The sequence below is a fragment of the Salmo salar genome, chromosome ssa01, assembly GCF_905237065.1.
Source record: "Salmo salar chromosome ssa01, Ssal_v3.1, whole genome shotgun sequence".
Classification (NCBI taxonomy): Eukaryota; Metazoa; Chordata; class Actinopteri; order Salmoniformes; family Salmonidae; genus Salmo; species Salmo salar.
In genome coordinates this window covers 146,455,401-146,475,318 of record NC_059442.1, presented here as the reverse complement: position 1 = coordinate 146,475,318, position 19,918 = coordinate 146,455,401, and the positions used below count along the sequence as shown (strand labels likewise).

The 19,918-nt window shown below is 44.2% G+C and overlaps 1 protein-coding gene across 1 annotated transcript in view; it reads left to right on the top strand.

Moving 5' to 3' along the window:
• Positions 1-19,918, top strand: part of LOC106567450 (voltage-dependent N-type calcium channel subunit alpha-1B) — a 269,203-nt gene that overhangs the window by 241,048 nt on the left and 8,237 nt on the right. Inside the window, 13 exon segments of the mRNA XM_045691775.1 lie at positions 617-682; positions 3,300-3,391; positions 3,605-3,755; positions 3,872-3,999; positions 6,844-6,940; positions 9,264-9,369; positions 11,426-11,533; positions 12,150-12,310; positions 12,723-12,886; positions 13,059-13,188; positions 13,314-13,424; positions 14,663-14,701; positions 18,820-19,066. Of these exon segments, the coding sequence (XP_045547731.1) occupies positions 617-682; positions 3,300-3,391; positions 3,605-3,755; positions 3,872-3,999; positions 6,844-6,940; positions 9,264-9,369; positions 11,426-11,533; positions 12,150-12,310; positions 12,723-12,886; positions 13,059-13,188; positions 13,314-13,424; positions 14,663-14,701; positions 18,820-19,066 (1,600 nt within the window).

The following is a 19,918-nucleotide window of genomic DNA, read 5'->3' as shown; positions in this document are numbered from 1 at the left end:
GGACATCTTTCTTTTGCGTTTGTGTATACTTAAAGGGATACTTAGCGATTTTGGCAATGAGGCCCTCTATCTACTTCATCAGATGAACTCATAGATACCATTTAAATGTGTCTGTGTCCAGTATGAAGGAAGTTAGAGGTAGTTTCGGGGGCCAATGCTAACTGGCGTTAGCACAATGACTGGAAGTCTACGAGTATCTGCTAGCACCCATAGGCTTACAGTCATTGTGCTAACGCAAGCCAAAATCCCAAAGTATCCCTTTAATGGCATTTGGAGTGATATTGATGTTTATTTGGAGTCTTAGAGAAGTGGTTTGTTCTATGGAGCTTTCGTCGTAGAGAGAACAAGGACATTGCCAAGAATAGTTAATTTGATAGCAGGTTAAATGTGGGGTGGTGAGAGCTTTTAAGCCCCAATGAAAATGGATAGTTGCTACAGAGTGTTAAAAGGTAGCTCATTATTTCTGATTAATGTGTACCCTTCCCTTGTCTGGGATATATGTGATTAAGGAAATCAACCCCGCGGGTCACGTTGGCTGCTCTGCTCCATAAATAAGACTATTAAACCTTACTGGGCTGTTAACTTCTCGGTGCGTGTGTGTATTTTCTATTTCCAGGCCCTACCTTACGTCTGCCTCCTCATCGCTATGCTCTTCTTCATCTACGCCATCATCGGCATGCAGGTGAGTCATACCACACACACGTCCAGTGACGATGACTATGCTAAACTATGTTATATATCATAAAGAGAATGTCAATAGCTTCTCCTCTATGGGAGAGACACACAGAGAACCTGGCTCTCCTCTTAAACAGATGGTTCCAATCTTTAAAGTTGATTGCTCATTTAAAAGGAAGCCTATGTGGCAGCAAATCTGATCAATTGTATGCACAATGGAGGTGCGTGCCATCCTCTATATTAGCATGGCATTGTAAATCAATGGTAATTGTGTCTTCTGGTAAAAGAGTCCTCATTTAATCAGCGATGCTGTATAATGAGATGCTGTATAATTACTACAGGGCCCCAGAGGGAGGGGTGGATCAGGACACCCCCCACCATGAGTGACAAACTTCATATCCCAATTAAACAGGGAGCCAACAGAAGCTTATCTGGCTCTTTGTTATCATCAGGACTATCTGTGCATCCCAAATGGCACGCTATCCCCATATAGTGCCTTTGTCAAAAGTAGTGCACTATATAGGGAATATCAAAAATTGTGTGCCATTTGGATGTACCCTATAAGTGTGGACTTGGGCAGAATACAGGGTGTCACCATGTCATTAAATTCTATTGTTATTAGATTATAAAGATTTCTAGATAGCTACAGTGAACTCCAAAAGTATTAGGACAGTGAATTATTTGTATTTTAGCTCTGTACTCCAGCAGTTTGGATGTGGTGCAGACTGTCAGCTTTAATTTGAGGGTATTTTCATCCATATCGGGTGAACCGTTTAGAAATTACAGCACATTTTGTACAAAGTCCCCCATTTTAGGGACCAAAAGTTTTTGGGTTTTGATTTGCACACTTTTGGCATTCTCCCAACCAACTTCACCTGGAATGATTTTCCAACAGTCTTGAAGGAGTTCCCACATATGCTGAGCACTTGTTGGCTGCTTTTCCTTCACTCTGTGATCCAACTCATCCCAAACCATCTCAATTGGGTTGAGGTTGGGTGATTGTGGAGGGCAGGTCATCTGATGCAGCACTCCATCACTCTCCTTCTTGGTCAAATAGCCCTTACACAGCCTGGAGGTGTGTTGGGTCATTGTCCTGTTGAAAAGATGACAACATCGTGAAGCTGGTTGAGAGAATGCCAAGAGTGTGCAAAGCTGTCATCAAGGCAAAGGGTGGCTACTTTGAAGAATCTCAAATATAAAATATATTTTGATTTGTTTAACACTTGCGGTTACTTCATGTTTCCATGTGTTATTTCATAGTTTTGATGTCTTCACTATTATTCTACAATGTAGAACATAGTAAAAATAAAGAAAAACCCTGGTAGGTGTGTCCAAACTTTTGACTGGTACTGTACAAGTATTTGCCCCCTTTCTGATTTTCTCTATTTTTGCATATTTGTTACTCTGAATGTTAATAGATTTTCAACCAAAACCTGAGTGAACAAATAATCCAAAATGTTGATAATGAATTAATTTATTATATAAACAAAGTTACACAACACACAAAGCATCTGTGTGAAAAAGTAATTGCCTCCTTACACTCAATAACTGGTTTGCGCCACCTTTAGCTGCAATGACTGCAACCAAACGCTTCCTGTAGCTGTTGATCAGTCTCTCACATCGCTGTGGAGGAATATTGTCCCACTCTTCCATGCAGAACTGCTTTAACTCCGTGACATTTGTGGGTTTCAGGTACTGCCACAACATCTCAATGGGGTTTAGGTCTGGACTTTGACTGGGCCATTCAAAAACTTCAAATATGTTTCTTTTCAGCCATTCTGATGTAGACTTGCTTGTGTGTTCTGGATCATTGTCTTGCTGCATGACCCAGTAGCGCTTCAGCTCACAGACGGTTGGACCTGACATTTTCCTTTAGAATTCTCTGAAAAAAATTCATGGTTCCTTCAATGATAGCAAGTTGTCCTGTTCCTGAGGCACCAAAGCATCCCAAGCCATCACAATACCGCCATCATTCTTGACCATTGGTATGAGATTCTTACTGTGGAATGCAGTGTTGGGTTTTCCTCAGACATAATGGGACCCATGTCATCCTAAAAGTTCCACTTCTGACTCATCTGTCCAACATTCTTCCAGGAGTCTTGACGATCATCCAGGTGCTTTTTGGCCAACATAAATTGACTTTTTGGATGACATGGCTACAGTTATGTCTGGCGAAAACCCAACACTACATTCCACAGTAAAAAATTCATACCAATGGTCAAGTATGGTGGTGGTAATGTGTTGACATGCACACACACACACACACACACAGTCTTCTGCCTACTCTGGTAGGATTTGAGAAAAGTAATGATTTGTGGCTAATGTGTTTTTTGGCGATAGCATTATATTGCATCGTATCGAATCCTGCAATTGCTGATACAATCAGCACTAGCTCCTGGGATCACTTTCTTATACAAACCACTTCCCTATTTCTAACTCACACATTTTGTGTCTCAAATGGCACCCTATTCCCTACATAGTGCACTACTTTTGACCAGAACCCATAGGACTCTGGTCAAAGGTAGTGCACTATATAGGGAATGGTGTTCCATATGGGACACAACTATAGATAACATACAGGGAATCCCTCTAACTGCCATGCTGGCCCTTTCTGCTTCCTTCAGGTGTTTGGAAACATTGAGCTGAATGAGGAATCAGCCATCAATCACCACAACAACTTCCAGACCTTCTTCCAGGCTCTGATGCTTCTGTTCAGGTAACCATGCCTCCACATTCTCCATTTTAGACCTTTTTTCACATATCTTTCTATTCTTTCTATTGCAGTATAATATAATACAATAGCCATGTATTTCCTTATGCTCATGGGGGTGTTTGTGGTAGATATACAGTGTCCAATGATGGATATACAGTGCTTACATTGCATGTGTTTATGTGTGTATCTACAATGTGTGTGTGTGTCCCTTTGCAGGAGTGCAACAGGTGAGGCGTGGCATGAGATCATGCTGTCGTGTCTGAGTAACCATCCATGTGATAAGCTGTCAGGGTCCGGAGGGAAGGAGTGCGGCAGTGACTTTGCTTATTTCTACTTTGTCTCCTTCATCTTCCTCTGCTCCTTTCTGGTCAGTATGGGCCATCACAAATGAATGACCAATCAGGATGACCAATGTCCAATGATTGACCAATGATCAGCAAGAAAGGACCATTCACCTCTCCACCTCCCTCTCCCTTCTTCCAGATGCTCAATCTGTTTGTGGCGGTCATCATGGACAACTTTGAGTACCTGACCAGAGACGCCTCTATCCTGGGGCCTCACCACCTGGACGAATTCATCCGTGTTTGGGCCGAGTACGACCCTGCTGCCTGGTAGGTGTCTTTAATCCTCCTCCAGGTGATTAGATTCCCCCCCGAGTCAAGACAGCGTCAGTTTTAGGTTCAGGAGTGAAGAGGTGAAGGGAGGGAGATGAAGTGTCATAGTGAAGGGTATAGCAAATAGTCGGTGACAAATCAAAGATGTCTCTAAGTTCCAGTGGGATGACTCTGTAACGTTTGACAACGATTGACGGGCAGGGAGGGATCTCGTTTTAGTGGGGCTGAGTGACGTTAAGCCGGCACCTGGAGTGCCGACTAGGGCCTCAGAGGCAGACTGATGTAAGTCCATGGTTCCGCTCCGCTCATCTCTGCTCGCCATCCACTAGGCTCTCCGTGATGACCCTGAAGCTCCTCTCATTCTGTCATTGTGGAGGGGGAAGAAACGATTTAAATCACACAACACATCTCAGCTGCTTTCCAAAGTATACTGCTCAAAAAAATAAAGGGAACACTTAAACAACACAATGTAACTCCAAGTCAATCACACTTCTGTGAAATCAAACTGTCCACTTAGGAAGTAACACTGATTGACAATAAATTTCACATGCTGTTGTGCAAATGGAATAGACAACAGGTGGAAATTATAGGCAATTAGCAAGACACCCCCAATAAAGGAGTGGTTCTGCAGGTGGGGACCACAGACCACTTCTCAGTTCCTATGTTTCCTGGCTGATGTTTTGGTCACTTTTGAATGCTGGCGGTGCTTTCACTCTAGTGGTAGCATGAGACGGAGTCTACAACCCACACAAGTGACTCAGGTAGTGCAGCTCATCCAGGATGGCACATCAATGCGAGCTGTGGCAAGAAGGTTTGCTGTGTCTGTCAGCGTAGTGTCCAGAGCATGGAGGCGCTACCAGGAGACAGGCCAGTACATCAGGAGACGTGGAGGAGGCCGTAGGAGGGCAACAACCCAGCAGCAGGACCGCTACCTCCGCCTTTGTGCAAGGAGGAGCAGGAGAAGCACTGCAAAAGCCCTGCAAATTGACCTCCAGCAGGCCACAAATGTGCATGTGTCTGCTCAAACGGTCAGAAACAGACTCCATGAGGGTGGTATGAGGGCCCGACGTCCACAGGTGGGGGTTGTGCTTACAGCCCAACACCGTGCAGGACGTTTGGCATTTTCCAGAGAACACCAAGATTGGCAAATTCGCCACTGGCGCCCTGTGCTCTTCACAGATGAAAGCAGGTTCACACTGAGCACAGTGTTGGCGGATGCTTTAGTCCAGGTCTGGGAGGAGATCCCTCAGGAGACCATCCGCCACCGCATCAGGAACATGCCCAGGCGTTGTAGGGAGGTCATACAGGCACGTGGAGGCCACACACACTACTGAGCCTCATTTTGACTTGTTTTAAGGACATTACATCAAAGTTGGATCAGCCTGTAGTGTGGTTTTCCACTTTAATTTTGAGTGTGACTCCAAATCCAGACCTCCATGGGTTGATAAATTGGATTTCCATTGATTATTTTTGTGTGATTTTGTTGTCAGCACATTCAACTATGTAAAGAAAAAAAGTATTTAATAAGATTATTTCTTTCATTCAGATCTAGGATGTGTTATTTAAGTGTTCCCTTTATATTTTTGAGCAGTATATTTATCAGACCCATTGAGAAATACTGGAACTGCTGAGATGCAGCAGGGTGAGAAGTCCTAAATGTCCCCAATGCCACTCTGGGCCTTTGCACTTTACAGGCTATAGGGTTACATTTGGGACACAGACTTATAACCTCTCAGTAACCCTGTAGTCAAGTATGACTATAGATAAGCAAGCTTGTTATTTATACACTGAGTATGCCAAACATTAGGAACACCTTCCTAATATTGAGTTGTACCCCCTGGATTCACCTGGTCAGTGTATGTCGTGGAAAGAGTTGTTCATGTTTTCTATACTCTGTGTATATCTGCACCATATCTACAGGTGGGCTTTATTCAATGACCATGACTGCACACAATGGAGGATATACATGTTAAGTCAATGGAAATGGTTGTGTTTGTGTCCTAACCTCCTCTAACCTGTCTTGTCTTTTACAGCGAAAGGATATGCTATCAGGATATGTACAAATTGTTGCGTTTTATCTCGCCTCCTCTCGGCTTAGGGAAGAAGTGTCCTAATAGGGTGGCCTACAAGGTTTGCAACCCCACACACCCCTTAATCATAAAGGGATGAGGTTGAAGTGGAGAGTGAATGAATGTGAATGACTCCTAGTGCCAGAGATTCAACCACACACACCCACACACACATACCTCCCATACAAACCAGCTGGTGGGTAACCATGGCAACTAATGGAAAACAATGCCACGATGTAAGTCTCATTACAGTATACTGACCAGGCTTCATTATCATCTCTGTTTTCACCGTACTGAATGCAGTATGCAGTAGGCCTATATGGTTTTCTCAGAGTAGACCCGGGAGACTGTTCAATTGGGTTATTGCTGATGTCTCGGAGCATGCAGGAACAGAAGACATCTGAACAGTGAAGCTGCAACCTTGCCCTGAGCATACATACATAAACATGTACATACTATATATACATCATGATCAATCCAACCTCATGATTTTGCCATCTGAATTCCCAGAAAACACCCCACCCTCTTCCTGTCCAACCCTGTGATCCATCCCAGTCTCAAGCAGGACAGGGATGGAATCCCGCCCCGGAATCCACTACCCTGGAAATCTAAAATAACACAGATTTCTGTTTTTGACATTTTCTCTTCTGTTTAACCTTCTTCTTTTGGTAATTTCTAACTCCCCCTGCCCCCTCCTCCTACCTTACCTGGATTCATCCAACCCTCTCTCTGACCCCTGTGAACTCCTCCTGTGACTTCTCCCCCTGTGAAGTGGCCGTATGACCTACCTCGCTATGTACGAGATGCTCCGTCACATGTCCCCTCCGCTGGGTTTGGGAAAGAAATGCCCGCCCAGAATCGCCTACAAGGTAGACTGACCTCCACCCCCCCTTCCCCCAGCAGTCTTCCTCTCACCCCTGTCACTCACTTCCACCTGCCCTGTATCTCTCCCGGCTTCTATCAGTCTGTCACAGCCACTTCCTGCTGTGCTCTTGTAGAGTCCTTGTTGTTGCTCTTTCTGTCTGTGTTTGATGTTCTCTTCTGCCCTCTCTCGGCGTTTGGTGTTTACTGTGCTCACTTCTCCGTCTGGCCATTTAGACTTGTTTTGTTTTTAAACTAGGTTTTCATTCTGTTCAACTGAGAAGAAATGAAGACTGACAGTTAACACAAGCCACATTATTAACATGAAGTTAGCTAGAAACTCGTTGCAGGTTTTGAAAAATCACTGTATAACAAATGTGCCGTTTCACATAAAAATATATAATGAATACGAGGTTAAAAAGTGGCGGAATTCCCCTTTAATTAGTCCTATAGAAGAGTAATACAATTAAAAACACAACCTTTCCCCTCTAGTCTTCTCCATTCTGCCTGAGTCTATACTCTATGAGCTGTTCTGTGTTGTGTGGCAGCATTTAGAGAGCTTGTATTGTGGACCAAGGTAACGATTGTTCAGTACTCAGGCGTTTACCATTGTGAGTGGTTCCAGCATGTAAACAGCTGTCTAGATGAATCATTGTTAAAACAGACCTAGCTGTACCCTGGATAAAAGCGTCTGCCAAGCAACTAGTTGGGTCTGACGTGTGTGGCTTCTCGAAATATAACTCCTGCTTTTGAGAGATTAATCGACAGGGAGAAATGAGAGGGAGACATGGCACACTGGAGCGAGGCTAGCCTTTTAAAATGCTTTTTTCATCTCTTTTTTTCATTCTTCCTCCCTTTCTTTGCTGTTGTGGAAAATGCATCTCACTCAACTCCCTCCCTAATGAACAGAGGTACCTGTGTATCTCTGTCCCCCTCTGTTTTCAACTGGCTCTGAGCGGAGCTTCACAATCCCTACTAAATGACCTTTCTTGTCCTCCGTGTTGGGATTTTTCCTTCCTCTCATCTACCTAACTCCACTTTGTGTGTGTGTGTGTGTGTGTGTGTGTGTGCGTTCGTGTGTTTTTGACAGTATGTGTGTACCTATATGTGTATATACAGTATTTGTATGTTTGGGTGATGGTCTCACGTGTCTGTGGTTTTCCTGTCTCTCTAGTGGGCACTACATGACATGTCAGGCCCTCCACACCTCTTCCTCCTCTTCCCCCTCTCCTCTTCTCCTTCTGTATTGTAACAGCTCCCGCATGGAAGTACGCTCTCTTGAGCTCAAGGGAGGCTCGCACGCGCACACACACACACACACACACACACACACACACACACACACACACACACACACACACACACGTCTCACGTCTGCGATTCCCCTCCGCTTGGCTTGAAGACAATAGGATCCGTCCTTCCCAGTCTCTGCGTGTTTTTGCATCCTCATTCTGCCTCCCCATTAGCCCTGCATCAAGCTCTACATGCATGTATGTCACTATGTCTGAGTCTCATTTGGCAGTCTATTCCCTATATATTGTACTAGTTTTGCCCAGAGCCCTATGGGCCCTAGTCAAAAGTAGTGCACTATATAGGGTGTAGTGTGCCATTTGGGATGCAGCCTATCACTCTACTCTGCTAGTCTTCTCACAATGAAAGGAGGCTAGGAGGAGTGTGGGCCCATAACACAGACATGGCTTCATTCATTCATTCATCCTTTCATAGCAGTACTAAAACATACTACTCCAGGGCTTGCCTTGGATTCATGCTGACATGTGAACTGGCTCTCTCATTTTTGTGGTTACTGAATTCAGAAAAGGACTAACTACACTCCACTTCATCCACACCACTCATAGTTTCTATTCAATTGCTATTAAGTCACTTTTCTGTCACTTGTCATTTTTTTACTCTGAGTCCATAAGATGATGAACTCACCATGCATTTCTCTGAGGAGTCCTAATACACATTACATTGATTTGTTGGGCATGTCCCCCTCAATGTCCATCTCAAACATTGACCCATAGTCTCACTCTCACGTTACCATTTGCATGGTGTGTTGCTCTGAATGTTCTCTTTCCTCTCTGGGATGTCTTGTGTTGTTGTGTTCCTTGAAAGCTCTTCTGTGTGCTGGACTGAAACTAAGCGAATCCACTGACTGTTAGAAGTCCACACTCACTCTCAAGTGAAACATATCAATTCATTCTGTATGTACGGTGTCCATTTTAGGACAGTTTCAGACTCTACAGCCAGCACACAGAACCTCCCGAAAGAGCTATTGATCCTAACATGGGTGTTCTAATGGGCCCTCACCATGGTTTCTATTCTCCTTAGCGATTGGTTAAGATGAACATGCCCATTGCCGATGACAACACGGTGCACTTCACGTCCACTCTGATGGCGCTTATCCGCACTGCTCTGGAGATTAAACTGGCATCTGGTCAGTGACCTTTAACCTAACCACCTCTACACACAAACACACTCCAACCACAGTAGTAGAATGGGAATATGGCAAATACGAATAAATACAAAACATAAATCAAGTAAAACATTTTTTTTTAAGTATATATATATATACACTGCTCAAAAAAATAAAGGGAACACTTAAACAACACAATGTAACTCCAAGTCAATCACACTTCTGTGAAATCAAACTGTCCACTTAGGAAGCAACACTGATTGACAATAAATTTCACATGCTGTTGTGCAAATGGAATAGACAACAGGTGGAAATTATAGGCAATTAGCAAGACACCCCCAATAAAGGAGTGGTTCTGCAGGTGGGGACCACAGACCACTTCTCAGTTCCTATGCTTCCTGGCTGATGTTTTGGTCACTTTTGAATGCTGGCGGTGCTTTCACTCTAGTGGTAGCATGAGACGGAGTCTACAACCCACACAAGTGGCTCAGGTAGTGCAGCTCATCCAGAATGGCACATCAATGCGAGCTGTGGCAAGAAGGTTTGCTGTGTCTGTCAGCGTAGTGTTCAGAGCATGGAGGCGCTACCAGGAGACAGGCCAGTACATCAGGAGACGTGGAGGAGGCCGTAGGAGGGCAACAACCCAGCAGCAGGACCGCTACCTCCGCCTTTGTGCAAGGAGGAGCAGGAGAAGCACTGCCAGAGCCCTGTAAAATGACCTCCAGCAGGCCACAAATTTGCATGTGTCTGCTCAAACGGTCAGAAACAGACTCCATGAGGGTGGTATGAGGGCCCGACGTCCACAGGTGGGGGTTGTGCTTACAGCTCAACACTGTGCAGGATGTTTGGCATTTTCCAGAGAACACCAAGATTGGCAAATTCGCCACTGGCGCCCTGTGCTCTTCACAGATGAAAGCAGGTTCACACTGAGCACAGGTGACAGATGTGATAGAGTCTGGAGACGCCGTGGAGAACGTTCTGCTGCCTGCAACATCCTTCTGCATTACCGGTTTGGCGGTGGGTCAGTCATGGTGTGGGGTGGCATTTTTTGGGGGGGCCGCACAGCCCTCCATGTGCTCGCCAGAGGTAGCCTGATTGCCATTAGGTACCGAGATGAGATCCTCAGACCCCATATGCTGGTGCGGTTGGCCCTGGGTTCCTCCTAATGCAAGACAATGCTAGACCTCATGTGGCTGGAGTGTATCAGAAGTTCCTGCAAGAGCAAGGCATTGATGCTATGGACTGGCCCGCCCGTTCCCCAGACCTGAATCCAATTGAGCACATCTGGAACATCATGTCTCGCTCCATCCACCAACGCCACGTTGCACCACAGACTGTCCAGGAGTTGGCGGATGCTTTAGTCCTGGACTGGGAGGAGATCCCTCAGGAGACCATCCGCCACCTCATCAGGAGCATGCCCAGGCGTTGTAGGGAGGTCATACAGGCACGTGGAGGCCACACACACTACTGAGCCTCATTTTGACTTGTTTTAAGGACATTACATCAAAGTTGGATCAGCCTGTAGTGTGGTTTTCCACTTTAATTTTGAGTGTGACTCCAAATCCAGACCTCCATGGGTTGATAAATTGGATTTCCATTGATTATTTTTGTGTGATTTTGTTGTCAGCACATTCAACTATGTAAAGAAAAAAGTATTTAATAAGATGATTACTTTCATTCAGATCTAGGATGTGTTGTTTAAGTGTTCCCTTTATTTTTTTGAGCAGTATATATATATATATATATATATATAAAGGTACTCATTTTGTTTACTTACAGAAATCACATTAATATTGTGTCATCATTCAAAGAAGAGGGTGGTGGCCTAATAAACCCATCCTGCTCGGTCCAGGGCCATATATATCAAGCATCAATAGTAGGAATGCTGACCGGATCAAATTTAGATCAAATTTATGAACTTACATGGACAGGGGGGGACCTGATCATAGATCAGCACTCTACTTTGAGATGCTTGATACATATTGGCCCTGATGGGGATGTGTGGGACATTAGTTTGTGGTGCTGATGAATGAGTGTGGATAAATGTGATGTGACCTAGGTGTTTGTCTCTAATCAGGAGTCCTGGCCCAGCGTCTGTGTGACGCTGACCTGAGGAAAGAGATCTCCAGAGTCTGGCCCAACCTGCCTCAGAAGACTGTCGACCTGCTGGTCACACCATATAAAAGTAAGCCGTGTGTGTGTGTGTGTGTGTGTGTGTGTGTGTGTGTGTGTGTGTGTGTGTGTGTGTGTGTGTGTGTGTGTGTGTGTGTGTGTGTGTGTGTGTGTGTGTGTGTGTGTGTTTTAAAGGGTGTGAGTGAGGAACTGAAATGCAGAGCAATAGAGAGAAAGAAGTGAGAAAGAACTTAGAGAGACAGGAAATAATCGTCAGAGCACTGAGCTTCACCGAAGACCAGTCATCCCTCGAGGGAGTGTGTAGGCTCAACTGCCAGGCTTTCTACTCATTTCTACTCTCTCTTTTTACTGCTTGTTCCGTCTACACTGTGTATGTGGGAGCTATATTTACACACATACACACACACGGCCTGACAACAGTACACTCACCCTCATTCTGTCTCCTCCGATGCCATCTACTGGTAGTGGAGAGAAGACAACTAGTGCTTCACCCTTTCTCCACTACTCTCTCCTTCCTTCTCTCGTTCTTCCTTATCTCCTTCTCTCCACCTTCCTTCTCGCCTTCTTCCTTCTCACCTTCTTCCTTCACTCCTCCTTCCTTCTCACCTTCTTCCTCACTTTCTTATTTCTCCTTCTTCCTTCTCACCTTCTTCCTTCTCTCCTTTCAGATGATGAGTTCAATGAGCTTCTTTGCCCCTTTGCGGTTGTAAACCGAGAGCTGACAGTGGGGAAGGTCTACGCTGCCCTCATGATCTTTGACTACTACAAGCAGAACCGGGCCAAGAGACTGGAACAGCAACTGGGACTGGACTTCACAGGGACAATTAAGGTAGGATTGTATCGAGGGCTCATCTTTGCCATATTTGCTGCTATGACAGCATGGGCAGTGCCATTGAGGGCTATCTACACTTCTTCAAAATAGTAAAAGTTGTCAATGGCGCTTCCCATGCTAAAACAGGCTTTGTGGCAAGTGAGCCCTCTATCCACATCTATGGGCCTCAAAAATGCACTCATGCATGGGACTGACTCTCATGGATGTTCCTGAGATAAATCTTCCCATACAGACAAAAAGGCATTGGGCCCTATGATGTTCTTTTAGGGCCAAATTAGTAGCGAGTTTTAGGCTCCAAATCCATTGAATTTGTCACTACTGTGACAGATGAAGGACTAGAAATGGGATGGAATTTAATGCATTCGTAACGTGACTTGATTATTTTCCCCTCTCTCTGTGTCTCCTGAAGAATAAAAAGGGCCCAGCCTTCTTCCGCCCCATGCCCATGACCCATATGCAGGAGGAGGGGACAACAGTCTCCAGAGCCAATCCCCTGCCATCCTCCCAACCTGAACCAGAGTCTCAGCCAGAGCCCCCACCATCCACCACCTCTCTAACTAATGGGGATGCAGTGTGAGTGCCCACCCATGGGGTTTTCTTAGCAGACATACAGTCATGAATATCAATGGATTAACATTCAAATACTGTACACATGTAGTAAAGCAGGTAGACGTAGCACATCATGTTGACTAATAATGTAATCTAATATGGGTGGGTGGGTGTGTGTGTGTGTGTGTAACCTCAGACCAAGCACTAGAAGTCCCATAAAAGAGTCAGGAGAACAACTGTCTCAGGAGGGCCAGCGGTCCAGCAGTAGAAAAAGGATTCTACAGAGGGGCCAGTCAGAGGACGTGCCCTACTCCAACAAACCTCAGGTACTTAGTACATATATTATACCAAAGATGGGAAATATGCAAGCAACCATTCACTCTTAAACCTCTGGTACCCACAACTAGTGGTTGCAAACTTTTCCTAAATTGCATACTGTGTGTTGTTTCAGGAATCAGTGGAGATGAGGCAGGTGGAGAATGGTGCTGATTTAGGGGGCTACTCTGGCCTGGATGGCCATGGCAGAGCAGCCTCCATGCCAAGACTGGACTCCCAGTACTATGTAAGTCCTTCCTCACTCACCGCCTTACTGTACCCCTATACTCTCTCACATAGGACCCCACCAAGACCCGCTAGGGCTGCCAACATGGTGCCTGCACAAATCAAAGGGCATTGATTCTACAAATAGGACAATGTCAACATTAGGGCAATTCTAGTTGTACAGTAGTAAACATTATACAGGTTAGGGTTCGTACAACACAGTTAATACTCAGTTGACGGTATGAAATAATTCTTTGTCATACAGTCAGTAGTACTTGATGATGATATTACTATGATACATAGTCAGAGAGGAAGGGAGTGAGGGAAGTAGTAGAAGTGAAAAGGAACATACAGTAAGATAGAGTAGAAGAAGGAAACAAGATAAAGGTAGGTAGAAATGAATTAGTGAAAGCAGCCACAGACTAACTAAAGCAGAGACGCTGTCTGTCAGTGCCCATCAAGTCATCCTGCTGACCTTGTGTGAATCCCAAATGGCACCCTATTCCCTATACAGTATACCACTTTTGACCAGGGCCCATATGACTCTGGTCAAAACTAGTGCACTATATAGGGAATAGGGTGCCATTTGTTATGTAGACCTTATGTGACATCTCACTATAATATTTCCTCAACAAATCTGAATGTAGAGCCATGTCCCCAGCAACACAGTGAACGAGTATTTTGCATTCTACACAAGATAAAATATTCATGTTTTAAAACAACTGATGATAATCTGATGGCCACATTGTGTAATATAATTTACTCAATAATCTAATATGCAAATATCTCTCTCCCCGAAAAGTTCAGGTGGAAAAGTCTGTAGGGAATTGCATAAAACCTTATTTCAACTATGCCCAATCATCACCTTGCTGTTTATAAATGTTGAAATCCATTTCCACATATTTTGTTGACCCATTTGCCTGATTTAGTTTTTCACACAAATGTTATTATATCCATTATGGATATAGTTAATGTCCCAAATTTGTTTTACTGACATTCATGTTCTGTCTTTTTATTTTCATATTTTTCTCCCAGCTCCTGTGGTAAATGGAGTCCTGGTTTCTTCCCTCTTGAATACTTTTTCCAGACCCTTCTTTCCAGCTGTGTGATTGGTTCACACGTCTAACCATATGAATCCTGTCTGTCTCGCTTTGCTGTCAGTCTGTCTTCCTGTCTCTCCATCCACTCCCATTCCTCCCATCCTCTCCTACTCTTGACTCCCATAGCTAATGTTGTGCCCACCTCCCTCCTGTCTGATAGCGGAACCACCCTCGTCACCTACCTGGGACCTACCTGGCAGTATGTACACCTGTTCCGCCTCTCTTTCACTCTTTTTTCTATATATCGCTTTCTATATATCTCTCTCTTTCCCTTTCTCTCTCATTCTTCTTTTTCCAACTCTGTTTGCCTCTGTGCTCCCTCCATTCCAGAGTTCACACACTCTCAGCATCAATGTTCCCTCTAAACTGCGGGCGCGCAGCTCCCCCAGGACTGCCGTGCAGAAGAAAATATCAGCCCACTGAGAGAAGCATGAGTTTGAACTTCACTCAACGTTTTAGAGCAGTGGTCGCCATCGACTGGTCGATCTCTAAGGCATTCCTAGTCCATCTCCAAACATTTCTGTAATAGAAAATGATAAAGCCTTGTGTTCCTATTTTTTTCATTCGTCTGGGGCTGTTGGCGTTAGGTGCACCCGATTCAGCTGCCCTGCGCTCCTGGTAGGCGAACTGTTGCCATTTTGAACCATTTCATGTGATTGAAGGTGCAAACTGCCTTCCCGGCAGGCCTGGAGATCAAATCAAGTGCCCTATAGGCTTACCGCTGGCCAATCGAATGGCTCAGATTATCATGTTTGCCATAAAGTAGCAGGAAAGTTGATACTGTGAGATTTCAATACGTTTAAAACCATGACTAGAGAGAGACTATCAACGAATACAGCAAAGAGCTGCTGTTTTTATGAGTGAGTTCATGTTTAAATTCTTACTCAGCGCTGTCAACACTTTGTATTCAACACTTTTATCAGCCATAAAATGCGAGTTCTTCCTATTTCCACTCAGCACTACAACAAGCACTGCAGCAGTAATGAATGAGTAGGAACGTGTATCTATAGGCTTGCGTTGTTGTTATTATTAGCGGCTTGGGTCTTTTTTAATATCGAGGAATATTTCACTTTCTCTGTTCATAGGAGTAACAACATGAATTTGTGCATGAGGCAGAAATAATGTGGTGCGACTTGAGTTTGGCTATCAGCTGGAACGGTGGTGTCCCTTTTTGGTCATTGTCAGTGGAGGAAAGGGAGAGATGAGGTATGTTGAGAGGCGGACCCTCAGTCTTCTGCTCTCTCCCTCTGCTGAGACTGACCATCAGATGCAGGCACCATCAGCCCAGTAAAATAAAAAGCTAATTATTTAAATGTTCACTCACTCAGCTTTGCCTCACAAGTAATACAACAACGGATCTATTACCGGTGGGATCATATAGCCTACCTCAAATGTTGAAATATAATTTTTAAAAATGGCCCAAACAACATTGCACTGGCAGGGCAATTCAACCAAAGCCAATATGCGGTAAAGTCATGTTAAAAGAAAATCTGAGTGGTAGATCTCAGCTTGCATTTTGAGTCAAAGTGATCGACTCAGAAAAGGTTGGTGACCACTGTTCTAGAGTTTTCCCTGTTAACACTATCAACATTTCTCTTTACTGTGGCAATTGTGATCGAATCAATGCAATATTAGCCACTTTTAATGCAACATACCGAAACAAAACAAACTATGCAAGAGCTTTTGTTGTAGGCAGAAGGCATCGGAGTAGGATTCTATTACATTGACATGCACGACTCAGCTCATACTCTACACAGACCGGTGTGACAAAACCAATCAGAGCTGCAGTAGGTCTATATGCGAATAGGCCATTGCCATATATGGATCTGTGCCATTTACATTGATCTGGACTGTGTTTACAGCATGAGAGGTTGTGAGTAGATGCGGTTGTTTTGAGATAAAATCGAGAGCTGCATGTAGTCACATGTGCACATTTGTTCATATCCATTGCTAGTTAGTGAGTTATTAACCCAGTTATAGATCATTTGTAGTCAGTAATAGAGGAGTGATTGCTTCTTAAACGTATACATTTCTAGACATCTTTGAAAAGTGAGTCAGGTAAAGAGCTTTTTTTTTGTCTTAAAGGAGAAGTGTTGTATTTTGAGATAGGCTTGAAGTAGCCAATAGGCAGAGGGGAGCATAATTTCGTGGTATGGGAATAATAATGCATTTTATATTGTAAAATGGTTTCTTGCATCAAACAACACAACATTTTCAGTCACCTCCTTGTCTAAAGGATAAGTGGATAAACAGGTTCATGTCAAGCCCTGTATGTTTTTTTTCAAAACTCCTACATTGAACACCACACATTGGCTGCTACTGTAGGCTGAATAATAATACAGCTATTTCCATGTTAAAATGTTATGGGATGCATTTTCTCCATTGTTTTTGATGGTAGGCCACTCTGGTAGGCCTACATTATGATCAAATAGCCACAGTAGCCTACTTGGCCACTGTTAAAACTAACTTAAAGTGGGTACAGCCTTTGTTCACAGTAAGCACACGCCGGAAGTTACGAAGGAATTTTCACAATTTCACAATGTTTTCACAAAGTTTTCATAAAGTTTACGCTCAGCAGACCTGAAATTTGCTCAGTGCCTAAAAAAATTAGAGGGAGCATTGATCACTATCTGTCTGACACTCTTTAGACATTAGTTAAAGCCCATATTGGTGTGAGTATTCAAGAGCCACGTCACCCACAGTACGAATATTGTTCAGTGTTTTAGTACTTTGAAAGTTCCCCACATACATACATGGTACGCCATTTTCTGCTTCCTTGCCATGAAGTGACATCATTTGATATTTGTGAGAATTAGTGTTTGTGTTGTTTCAGTGGGTGGTGTGTTAATGTTTTAATGTAAGCAGCGACTGCTATTTTCCTACTCTCCTACTGACATGACTGTACTGTTCTCTCTTTATTTCCATATGTTGTTGTTGTTGAACAATCCACTGACTGAAGTTACTGGCCAGGACTGTGTGATAGGAACTCTTGGAACAAGCACAACAGAGTGTATACCTCAATAATCAATTTGGTTATGATCTATAATATCTGTCAGTTGACTTGTGGCGATACCGATTCAACAATGGAGTAAGAACTAAACTTAGAACTGGAAAATGAATAGGACTTTTATATTGGGAATACTCACATGCTTTTTCCAGGAGACTATTCAGCGTTATGGGTCAACTATGGCAGGGAGTCACCCAGGCTGTGACCAACAGAGGGGGTGATAATGTAGTTAGTGTTCCAGGCTACCAGCTCAGTTACTGTACCTCCAGTACAGGCAGAGCTATTCGGTCAGATAAGAATCTGGCAGGGTGGAGACATTTCCTATTAAGCAACTACAGTATCACCCTGATGTTCAGTATTGAAGTGTTTTAGAAATCTGTAATTATGTACTTACTACTAATGGACCACATTGATAGAAGCTGTTCATTCATTTCCAGCAGTCTTAAAGTTCATCATGTTGTCTTTTGCCATGTTAATCAAGCTTCTTTCAAACACAGAAAAATCAGAGCTTGTCAAGGTGTGAAATATGTCATGGGAAATGTCAACACCCTGCTTATTCTTCACTAGCAGTGTATCCTGCTAGCATATGACAAGTTTTATCAACACAAGCCAAACATTATGTACGCCCAACCCCAAATCAGACCCTACCGCTTAGCCCCTATGCACCTGTGTGTATCACAAAAATGTGATAGATTTAGGTAGTATGGTGAATATGGTATGGTGCCAGTATATTGCCACTTAGTGTGTCAAAGACCTATAGCTCTGGTCCAGGGCATTACATGCGGGTTGCTGATGCTGAGCCTTCCTACAACGTCAGCAAGCCTCACATAATGTCCTGGACCCGAGCTAGCCAGGAGCCAGGGGCAAGGTAGAGTCATTACCATATCCTTACCATATTGATTATACCTACCGTATCCTTTCGGATCTATATCATGTGCCTAGGCCCTAGGGATAGGGGCAAAGGGGTTGATTTGGGATTCAAAGGGTGCTACGCCAATCATTAGTGATGTGTTCAAGATTAAATATAGTGAGTGGAAATCGCGGAGTGTTTCAGTCAGAAATGTCTCCTCAACATCTGTTTCTGAAAAGGTTGAACGTCGGTCTCAAGCCCAGAGAGTGGTGTCCACCGGTCGATCGTACTTCCTCGTCTGTACAGTGTCTAGTGAACAGTTTGGCGCTTGGTGCTCCAGTCCAGTAGTGCTTGGTTGTGCTGTATAAAATAACACTCTAACGCTACACTACTATGGTAGCTAGCCCTCCATCTTGTATTCCTCCACTCACTGTTCTTCCTCTTTGCTCGCTCCTCTCAGCCTATTGCTGACATCAGTCCTATCAGGCGGTCGGCGTCCACGTTGGCTTCCCAGTGCCCCCAGGAGATGAGTCTGAGAGACTACACCCTGGAGCGGCCCAGCCAGGCCCAAGCCCAGGCCTCCTCAGCCCCAGGTCAAGCCCAGGACAGGCCCCACCACCATCACCACCACCGCTGTCACAGACGCAGGGACAAGAAGCAGAAGTCACTTGACAGGGCAACCAGCGTTCAGCCTTCTAGTACAGCATGTGAGAGGGGTACACACATGATGCATGCATGTGCACACGTACACACACAGACTTGTTTCACATGGTCATGCAGCAACTTACACACACTCAAAGATATCTCACTCACTGTGGAACCCAAGCAGTCCAGGTTGTTGAACTATGAATTCATACAGAAATAGAGTAAGGAAACCTTTCGTTCTCAGAGGCAGCGAAAGAGCCCTAGCTCTTGTTCCAAATCACTTGGACGCCTTTGCATAGTAGCATAAATTCCTTATCGGATTAAGGGCCTGATCGGGTTATGAAGGAAAGGGGTTTCTCTGTTGCGCTTCCCAAAGGACTTGAGCCAGGGATTTTGCGTGTCAAGTTTTCCATCTGACTAGCAAAGAGACTTATGAGCTCCCCGAGGAAAATCTGCTTTGTGGGGATTAGATTTTTGATTTGTATTTGCCGTTCTTCTTTGTTCTATGGCCTCAAAAACGGTAGTTATAAAATGTTGGCTAAGCTGCTCCAGTAGTAGCTCCCCTTATGGGCGACGGGGCGGCCACTCTACAAACTGTGTACGATGTGAAATTAGCACGTCTCATGTACAGGCTGTGACTGAGTGAGGCTAAAAAAAACTTTCTAGTGGAGAATATATCTGGCAGCCTGGGCCCCACAGAACATGGGCCTCAGCAGCCAAGAGGTTTTTTTTGTATTTCTTTATTTCACCTTTATTTAACCTGTTGGGGATCTTATCCCGGTATTGGGATTCATTGTCAAGAGACCATGGCGGGAAATTTAAAACTGCAAGAATCTAATAATTTCAATTTCTCAAACAATCAACTATTTCTCACAATTTGAAAGATAAACATCTCCTAAATCCAACCACATTGT